The 10,917-nt window shown below is 41.2% G+C and overlaps 1 protein-coding gene across 1 annotated transcript in view; it reads left to right on the top strand.

Moving 5' to 3' along the window:
* The window catches only part of TM9SF3 (transmembrane 9 superfamily member 3), a 37,194-nt gene extending 33,845 nt beyond the window's left edge, over nucleotides 1–3,349 (top strand). Inside the window, exon 15 of the mRNA XM_075841503.1 lies at nucleotides 2,006–3,349. Within this exon, the coding sequence (XP_075697618.1) occupies nucleotides 2,006–2,073 (68 nt within the window). The 3' untranslated portion in view covers nucleotides 2,074–3,349. The remainder of the gene's footprint in view (nucleotides 1–2,005) is intronic.
* The last annotated feature ends 7,568 nt before the right edge of the window (nucleotides 3,350–10,917 follow it).

A 10,917-nucleotide genomic window follows, 5' to 3' on the forward strand; every position in this document is an offset into this window, starting at 1 on the left:
GTTTTTTTTTTGTTTGTTTTTTTTACCGTCTGTCACACGGCTCCATTTAAAATGAATGTACCTACATTGGGCTATTCAACATTTTTTAACGGACCCTGTAAACGGCCTGTGAAAAAACAGGACGTGTCCTATATTTGCCCGTTTTCACGGATCCCTCGATAGACTAAATTCTTTGAGGGATCTGTGAAACCATGTCGTGCACGGATTTAGATCGGCGATGAAAAACGGCAGATTAGTTTCTGTTTGTGTGAATAAGGCTTAAAGGGGTTATCTGGGAAGGGAAAAAATTTTCTTAGGAGTTGCAGATGAAATAAATAAAACAAAAAAGCAATACTTGTCCATCCTTGCCCCTGGAGATCCAGTGCTGTCGCTCCTGCAGCAGTCCCAGTGCTTGTTTACATGCATGTAGCATTTGACCGCTGCAGCCAATCAGTGCTCAGCAGCAATATGTTGCATACGATTTATGACAAGAGCGCTGATCCCTCTGGCTGCAGCAGTTGCTTGCTACGTGCATGTAAACAAACAATGGGACTGCCACCGAAGTGACAGCAGTGGACCGCCGGGGGCAAGAATAGGTGAGTATTAAATTTTTGTTTTATTTCATTTGCAGCCCCCAGAAGAAAAAAATTAACTTCCCTTCAACATCCAGCACATGTAGCTCACCTGACAACACATTTTGGCCTGTAATAAATTTGTAAACGACACAATCAGTTCAACAAAGAAAGGGAAGGCTCAGAGGGGAAAGAAAAGAAAAAAGGAGAAAAAGAAATGTAAAGGTAGCGATCAGGCTGGGTGGGGGGAAGATGGAAGATGTCTGCTATCCGGTCAGGAAGATGATTAAGGTGCCTAAGGGGTTGTGGGGAGGGGGGGGGGGTGATCTGGTGAACAAAGAAGCATGGATGCGAAGGACCTGGCTGAGAGAATTGGGCAATAATCCCCTGCCGCACTAAGATGTCACTGCCGTTTACACGAGACTCCTTTGCATTGGACAAAGCTAGAGAGAACAGTTTGTCACAGCCGTAAGCCCGTTAATGCGAGAGCCAATCTGAATGAGGGAGCCCCTAATATAACTTGTGTGATGCCCACAAAGAGAGGGGGTTATGTTAATCTCAAAGAAGGTGTGTAAATCCCTCTACAGTCTGGGTGTTGTAGTCTCGTTTAGACACCACTGCCAAGTTCTTATTTCTTATGGGGTTGTCCGTCTCTGTAAATGAATGTGTTTTTTTAGTAGTTAATATAATTTTGCAATATACTTTCTGTATTAATTTCCTACTGTTTTTAAGATCTGTGCTTGTTATTCAGTAGGAACATTCATTGTTTACTTCCAGTGGATATAATTCTATCCATGGTCATGTGATGGGCACACAGGTGCTGGGATCATTACAAGACACTGCTCTGATACACATACTGTAACAAGCCCTGCACCTGTGTCCATCACATGACCATGGACAGAACCAGGGACAGCCTTAGGTTGGATGGCGCCCTGTGCAGGACACTCTCTTGCTAGAGAAAGAGAGAACTGGAGATACAGTTTTAAAAACATTATTTCCATGAATTGCCATGAATTTGTTAAAGTTTTATAGGATATATACATATATATATATGCGCACACACACACTTACCATCTCTCTTTGCTGTCAGGCTTCTTGCAGGATTGGCTGTGAGCGGAGCTTCCTCCCCTCTGCCTCGGCTCTTGTTTACTCTGTGTATCTAACTAAGAGCAGAGGACAGATCAGAAGCAGAGCCCAGTGGCGCCCCCTACATGGTGAGGGTGCAGCGCCCTGTGCTCTTGCACAGGTCGCACACCCCTAAGCACCAGTGCTAAGAACTTGCTCATTGAGAGCATTGACCAATCATGCTGGCTGTTGCTCAGTAGTAATTGAATTCACGTGACCGGTCAGTCACTTGTCAGAATCTAGAGTAAGCTGCTAAATTATGTTAACCGTAGGCTTACTACTTTCACATCTTCTGATAAGTTTTTTTTTTTTTTTTTCTTCTCTCCTAGGAGCAATTGGTTACATGGGAACAAGTGCCTTTGTTCGGAAAATTTACACTAATGTGAAAATTGACTGAGGGATCCAGCGGAAATGAGAACTGTGGATCAGTTACTACTTTTTTTTCTGGGGGTGAAACATGCACATTAGTGCCAGAAGAGATTGGGTTTTAACACTGGGTTCTGTGTTGGTCTCCGTTCTGTGGATGGCTTAAAATGGCATCTATTTCATTGATCCTAGTTTTCTTACAGACTGCTCTTTCCAACCAGCCACAACAAATGCTTGGATTATATGCAGTAAGCAATTATTACAGTACACGGCTAATCTTCCCCCCAAAAAAAATAAAAATCAACTAGCTCCTAAAAGATGAATAGACTAGCTCTCTTCAGTGAAGAGGACTCACAGTTTATTTAATGCATTTGTTCCATTCAGTAAATAAGAGGGAATCTTGGCTGCTCCAACTAGTTGATTAGTAGTCGTCTTGGTACCTTCTAAACTCTAATATCGCTGTTCCAGAAAACTCCTTCTTTTTCTCTCCCTTCCATTGCCACTTTAGACATGTATGTTGTTGTTTTGCCTGTGGGTGTTTTTCTGTGTCCGACACCTGCACCCAGGAAAATAAAGAAATCCGCATGTAATATAGGCTCTTCATGCACTTGGACCAATCTCCCACGTATTTATCTCTGAAAGAACACAATGAAACCGCATTTTAAGAATCCATACGAGGATTGAAAGCAAATGTTCTCCGCCCCGCAGTTTACTGTAAATTGTAAAATCACTTAAAGGAATAGAATTTGTTTTTATGGCCATTTTGTGGTCTGCGTAAGACGTTTTAACTCCACTGTAGTAACCCCCTTTCTACCAATGTTGATTTTGGTTTGTTTCATGTCTTGAAATAATGTTCTCTAACTTTTTTTTATTTTTTATTTTTTATTATTGTTTTTGTTGGGGGTTCAATGAAGGCTTTACTTAAAATATAAAGGGGAAATACATGTATATAACATTAAATAATGTAACTTAGGTTTAGATCCCAATTGTATTTGGATGTACAGGTTTATTACAGATTTTTTTCCCCCTTTTTTTCTGAAGATGATTCGATGTACAAAAATCCGTGGCATCAGGTGGCTTTTCACAACTTGCCTGCCATTGCATGAGACATTGGTTTTCCTTCATGAAGTGTATATGTCAGGTTTGTTTGTTTTTTTTCTGTTTTCTCTGAAGATCTTGCACAGGAAAGATTTGTAATTTAGAACATTTAATTTTTTGTTAATCCTGTCTGGACACTTGTGTAACATCTGAAGCATTGTGGCTTTAGAGTGTTCAGAAAACTGAAATAAAATTTTCAGACAAAACTATTATGGATGGAATCTTTTTTTTATTTCGTTTTTTTTTTTTATGGCATCTCTGCCTTGGAAAACGTGGATTGTATTTAATTTGCCCTCCCCACACACGCTGTGGTTTACTGTACAGCACTTGATGATCCGGGATACCAGGTAGCATTCTTCCAACACATTTTTATATTCGATATTTGCACTGATGATTTCAATAGCATTGCTAGAACCTTTGCTATGTTTATTCTTTTGTGTCCTCGCTTAATGTATAATAGGAGCAAGTTGGGAAATAAAGTGATATTATACCGGTGAAATACAATTGTACTTAATGTGGAAACATTTGTAAAAAAATTTTTTTTTTTTTTAAAGCTGGTTAAGGAGACACTGAACCAAAAGTCCTGTTCTCTTAATGGGGTTTTTTCCCCCATAAATTGTAATATTGTATAATGAAATAGTGCAGCTTTTTTTCTTGTATACTTTGTTTCAGTTTCTAACCATTTTCTGGATGAAAACAGGGTTACCATTCACTGACTGCAAACGGAGGCTAAAACTTAGTGCAGACCTCACAGCTGGGAGGCAAATTTCTAGCCAGGAGTTCAGGCTGTCTAGCTAACACAGGATTGCCTGGGCGTAGTTGTAGCAAACTTTCATCTGCCAGATCTGGATGGGGTTTTGAGCCTTTGAATTTAACATTCTGTTTACATTGGAACAGATCTTAAAATGGTATATTAATAAATGGAAGCACGAAGTATATGAGCCGGTTGTATAGCTTTTAATCATGTAAGGCCCCCTGCACATAGCCGTAGCCTCTTGTACAGTCAGTCCGCGGCCCGTCCGTGCCGTAATCACGGTCACCCACATTTACGGGCCATTCTCACATAAAAAAAATATAGAAGCAAGGCAGTAAATGCAAAAAAATAGGACATGTAAATTTACGGGAATGTGTCCGTGGCCCATAGAAATGAATGGATCAGTATTTATATCTGTAATTAGAGATCCGTAATTGCGGATAAAAATTAGTCATGTGCAGTAGACCTTATAGATGAGCCTTATTACAGCCTAAAGTGTAAGCCCTCTTGAACACGACCGAGTGCCACTCGGGCTGTTTTTCACAGCATCCGAGTGGCACCGAATAGTTTTCACGGACCCATTCACTTCAGCGGGTGTATTATGTCCATGAAAACAGACCAGACTCGCAGTTTCCTTTCACTGGATGAGTAGATATGTCACCATGGTTCAATTATTTATATCCTTTTTTTGAACAACATTTAAAATGTATTTCGAAAAGCTGTAACGTCTTCCATAACTTATATTTCAGATAGAATTGTCCACTTTTGGACAACCTCTTTAATATAAAGTCCCTTAAATAATAGTGGACTGTACAGGTGTAGTTCAGAACATTGAATCGCTGAAAACCTGACTTCAGGGGGAAGTTTCTAATGAGTTCTCTGCTGCCTTTCTCTGTAGCGCTATGTGTAGTTCTGAAGATTATTTTGGGTGTGTTTTTTGTTTTTTTTTTGTGTGCACTTCAGCTTTTGAATTGTAGGACTCCGATATAATGGGGATTTATTGAATTATGTTGAATGATCTGTATCTATAGAGTGGACCCAAGCTCCATTCATACTATAATATTGAGAACCAAATCCTTAAAGAGGCTCTGTCACCAGATTTTGCAAGCCCTATCTCCTATTGCAGCAGATCGGCGCTGCAATGTAGATTACAGTAAAGTTTGTTTTTTTTTGGTTTTTTTTAAACGAGCATTTTTGGCCAAGTTATGACCATTTTTATATTTATGCAATTGAGGCTTTCTAAAGTACAACTGGGCGTGTTTAAAGTAATAGTCCAACTGGGCATGTATTGTGTATGTACATCTGGGCGTTTTTACTTCTTTTACTAGCTGGGCGTTGTGAATGGGAGTGTATGATGCTGACGAATCAGCATCATCCACTTCTCTTCACAACGCCCAGCTTCTGGCAGTGCACAGACACAGCGTGTTCTCCAGAGATCACGCGGTGACGTCACTTCCCCAGGTCCTGCATCGTGTCGGACGAGCGAGGACACATCGGCACCAGAGGCTACAGTTGATTCAGCAGCAGCAGCAGCGTTAGCAGGTAAGTCGATGTAGCTACTTACCTGCAAACGCCGATGCTGCTGCAGAATCATCTGTAGCCTCTGGTGCCGATGTGTCCTCACTCGTCCGACATGATGCAGGACCTGGGGAAGTGACATCACAGCGTGATCTCACGAGAACACACTGTCTGCACTGCCAGAAGCTGGGTGTTAACGAAGAGAAGTGGATGATGCTGATTCGTCAGCATCATACACTCCCATTCAGAACGCCCAGCTAGTAAAACAAGTAAAAACGCCCAGATGTACACACATAATACACGCCCAGTTGTACTTTAGAAAGCCTCATTTGCATAAATATAAAAATGGTCATAACTTGGCCAAAAATGCTCGTTTAAAAAAAAAACAAAACGTTACTCTTATCTACATTGCAGCGCCGATCTGCTGCAATACGAAATAGGGGTTGCAAAATCTGGTGACAGAGCCTCTTTAAGTCAATGGGACCTTTTAAAGGAGTTGTCCAGGCAGGGGGTGGTTTTTCATACTGAGGACCTATTCACAGGATAGATCAATACATGATCGGTGTGGGTTCAGGAGCAGAACTGCAGTAACCCAGCACGGCCATTATACAGTGACTGGAGTCATCTGCAAACACCACCGACCCTGCATAGCTTCCGGAGGCAGCTGGGACAGCTGTCCATGCGGGGTCCCGTTGTTTGACCCCCAACAATCATATACTGCTGACCTATCGTGTGGATAGGTCAACAGAATGAAAAACTGCCGTCTGCCTGGACAGCCCTTATGCTGCGTGCACTTCGTAGAACTAACGTACCTTGGTCTTTCTCATATTGGCCTTTTTTTTTTGCCAATTTTGTCCAACCTTATGACTTTTTAAATAGGTGTAAAATATACAGAAATGTCTTCAGTCTAAAAATAGCTTGATTCAAAACCCATTATGGAACGCTGGCAATTATAATTTATTCTCGTGGGCATATTCCTTTTTGGGTTTTGAGCTGTAAACTGGTTTAGGAATACCCCAAATGTTCTGCTTTGCCATCTAATGCTGTTTTTAGTGTTTAATATACAGAGCTGTAACACGCCCTTGTAAAATAAAGCTTTGGGCCACGGGTAGAGGACCTTGATTTGTATGCACACGAATTCCAATAGGGCTATGCATAGCAGCATATAAAATACGATAGTAGATGGAGGTTTTTTTTAAATGTAGAATCAGTTCAAAGAAATAAATCTCCACTTTCTCTGCTGGATGCTGTATATTGGATTGATGCAGCACCACCTCACAAAACTATTCTGTAATGAGCAGCATTTTACTGGCCAAAATGCACCCACAATTCACATGTGCATGAGGCCTTATTAGGTTAATTGGATGTAGGAAAAATGTAACCATTTTTTTTTTTTTCAGTTTAAAAAAAAAAAGAAAATCTTGTCCTAGAAGGGGGAAATTGGCTGCTTAGTAATTTGCATTACTGAAGAAGTTGACCAGACAAAACTACTGCACTTTCTGTAACGTCTGGGTGTACTTTCCACATGATTAAATAGCTTTACAGAATTATGGAATAGTTTTGCACTGTCCATTTTGATCTGTATTTGGAAAGTGAGCTGGCACGTTCAGTTTAATTTACATTTGTTGGCTTCTTTTAAATTAAAAACGGCGACCTCATTTTGATGAAGGGACATTGCAGCAATTGTACTTTTTTATTTTTCTTTTAAAAAATGATTTTGTCGAAGATGCTCTGTTCAAAATCACCAAAAAATCGAAATCACAAATTAACCACTTCCTGACCGGAGGTTTTACCCCCCCCTTTCCTGACCAGGCCCATTATTACGTTTTAGCCGTGTGCCAATTTAAAATCAAATTGTTCTTCTATTACTCTGTCAACCTACATGTATTTGGCCTTGTTTTTCTAAAAACATACTGTGCAAAAAAAAAAAATGTCTTACTTTTTTTTAAATATGGAAGGAAAGGTGCAGAAAAAAAAGTGAGTTTTTTTTTTTTTAAACATCTGGTGCATGCTATTGGGTAAACACATTTGACAACTTCTGCTGACTTCATCGTTACCAAATATGCATTTCTTACACGCTGGGCACAAAGTTTCCAAAATTGGTCTGCTGACACCATGCGACTATTACAGATGTTGTGAAGTGACATATGTGTGACTGGGTTTATCCAGTCCTAAAAAATTGATAGGCCATCAATCTTTCATCGGTCGGTTCCGACTCCCGGCACGCCTGCTGATCAGCTGTTTTTAAGGGGCTGCATCGCTTGTACAAGTATCGCTTCCCCTTAATTTCCTTTAGGCTGGATTCACACGAGCATGTTCGGTCCGTAAAGGACAGAACAGATTTCGGCCGCAAGTCCCGGACCGAACACACTGCAGGGAGCCGGGCTCCTAGCATCATAGTTAAGTATGCCAATTATGTTGTCATGTTTTCAGTACGGGACAGTAGTTCCACGGAGAGGCAGGGACTTCTAGCGTCGTACATAACTATGATGCTAGGAGCGCGGCTCCCTGCAGTGTATTCGGTCTGGGACTTCCGGCCGAAATATGTTCTGTCCTTTACTGACGTAACATGCTCGTGTGAACCCAGCCTTAGTGTTCACTCGCAGTAGCAAAATATGTCTGAAAATTTGGAGCTGTTTTCGCCTTAAAACAGCTCCCGATTTTCAGACGTTTTTTAACAACTCTCGTTTTTCGCGGTGTATTTTACGGACGTTATTGGAGCTGGTTTTCAATGGAGTCAATGAAAAACTGCTCCAAAAACGTCCCAAGAAGTGACATGCACTTCTTTGACGCGGGTGTATTTTTACGCGCCGTCTTTTGCCAGCGACGCGTAAAATTAGTGTGTGTGTGTGTGTGTGTGTGTGTGTGTGTACGTGTGTGTGTGTGTGTCTGTGTGTGTGTACGTACACACGTACGTGTACATACCATTACTGCTCACACTGAATCTCTGACAGACTTGTAGCGGTGGTTCATAGTATTCCAGCCTTCTCCCATTCACTTCTATGGAAGGAGACTGTAATACTGTGAACTGCCACTATAAGTGTTGGCAATTCACAGTGTGAGCAGTGACTGGAATGAAGGGGAAGCAGCGCTCATATGAGTGCTTCAGCCCCTTCAAAACAGCTGATCGGCAGGGAAACGGAATCCCGATCGATCAGGTATTCCTGTCCCATCCTGGGGATACGCCATACAGTTTTTGAGACTGGAAAACCCCTTTAACATCCTTAAAATGACACTCTTATGGAAAGTAGACACCCCCCCCCCCCCCCCCCCAATGTATTTATTTAACGACATATCAAACATCTACATAAGGCTACATGATGACTTTGGCCGTGACACAGGTTGCACACCAAGATATCGCTATATCCCATAGCCTACACTACAAGTCATGAAAGTCAATAGTCACGTTGCGACCTGCAAGTAACTGCGACGTGACAGTTTGGATTTCTTGCAACTGTCATGTTGCAGCAACTTGTGCGTCACGACATAACCACACTGACTTTTATTACTTGCAACGTAGGCTACAGGACATGGCAAACTTTTTGGGTGTGTAACCTAAAACTACAATACATCAATCATAAAAAAAAAAACACACACACATGCGCCCCTCCCACACCCCTGGTTGCATAAAAAAAAAAAAAAAATTTACCACAATAATGCAAATAAAATCTCCATAAAAAATAAAACTCTGCAAAAGGTGGTCTGTGAGAAACCAGCCTAATGGCCGGATTCACACATGCAGTTTTGCTCTAGTATTTGAGCCAATGGAACGAGTGGATACAAAAGGAAGTCAAAGTATGAAGAAGATACTGATACAGCTCCTCTCTATTGTATCCACTCTGGCAACAAGTAGTTGGCCTCTGCTGTGTTTTTTGTTTTATTTTTTTCTCTTTTTTCTCTTTCTTCTTCTTCTTCCTCCTCCTCCTTACGTCATATATAAGGCAAAACCAGCAAACCAAGCCTACTTCCAATCCAAATTCTAGAGAAGGCAATAAAAGAGCACCAAGAATAACTCCAGCTAGGTGCTGTGCGGTGCTCATGTTTATGGAGTGGACCCAAGTCATTGGAATATTTTACTGCTGTAGTAATAATGATACAGTTAAGACCATTACAACAGGAAATGGTATTGAAAACAAGATCATAAATGGTTTATAGGACCATGGTTAACCATACCTTGTTAAATTCCGGGGCCAATTGACTATCCACCTGAAGACTGTTAGGACAAGTCAATAAAACATGCCCTGAAATGTTTTACGGTAGATCCAAGAGCTACAGCTTCCTTCTACAGGTTTTTTTTTTTGTTATTTTATGTGCTATTACTGGGAGGACATTCCACTGCCTAAACTGAGAACATTTTATCCATGTCCCAAAAAGTGTAAAAATCCACAGAATAAAACAACATATATTCTAATCACCATCACATCATATTTTATATAGGGAAGGGACCACAACTGCACTGGCTAGATCTCGATAGGCTTGCTGGTAACACTATAGTACTACCACTTGGTCTTAGACGCTCTAAGATGTAATCTTTCATACGCTATTACTCTTTTATATCTTGCTAATTGCTGCACGGCTAATCCATCTCTCCAGAGAGACCATTTCTGACTACTTGCAAAGAACCAAGATGTGCATAAATTTACCCATACTTTCCAAAACTGTATTTTTGCAACATATTGCAAAATGTCTATGAGATTAGTACAATTAAAAGGGTATGTAAACATATAGGGTAAACTATAAGGGGAAGGGAAAAGATAGTACTGTATGTGGTTGCGTTACCATTGCTGTTAAAATGTAATCTTTATTAATTCATATTTAAAAGATCAATAGTTGGTAAAAATATGACGAATGTAGAGACCCCTATATCTGCAATCTTAAGGGACTATTAGCCCTAATATCCAATATGTGCCCAACTGTTATACTGTAGTTGTCACGTTATATTGGCCATAAATGATATAGGTGCCTTTTATGGTGGATTGTAAATATCGTACTTGTCCACAAAATTATAGAACCAGTCCTATTCTTGTCAGTAATGACGGCACAGACTCTCCCATAGAAGGCTATGGGAGCTTCTGTAAATACGGACGGCTACTGATGTGCATCCGTAAACCGTCTATTTACAGAAGTGTTGCTAAGCAACATGTTGATGACATCTGTAACGTCTATGGCCGAGGGCCGTCGTTCAGACTTAGGCTGGGTTCACACGAGCACATTAACGTCCGTAATGGACGGACGTATTTCGGGTGGAAGTCCCGGACCGAACTGAGTGCAGGGAGCCGGGCTCCTAGCATCATAGTTATGTACGATGCTAGGAGTCCCTGCCTGTCCATGGAACTACTGTCCCGTACTGAAAACATGATTACAGTACGGGACAGTTGTCCTGCAGAGAGGCAGGGACGCTCCCTGCACTGAGTTCGGGCCGGGACTTCCGGCCGATATACGTCCGTCCATTACGGACGTTAATGTGCTCGTGTGAACCCAGCCTTACCCTCTGACGGCCCCGGC

Source organism: Rhinoderma darwinii, chromosome 11 (genome assembly GCF_050947455.1).
Source record: "Rhinoderma darwinii isolate aRhiDar2 chromosome 11, aRhiDar2.hap1, whole genome shotgun sequence".
NCBI lineage: Eukaryota > Metazoa > Chordata > Amphibia > Anura > Rhinodermatidae > Rhinoderma > Rhinoderma darwinii.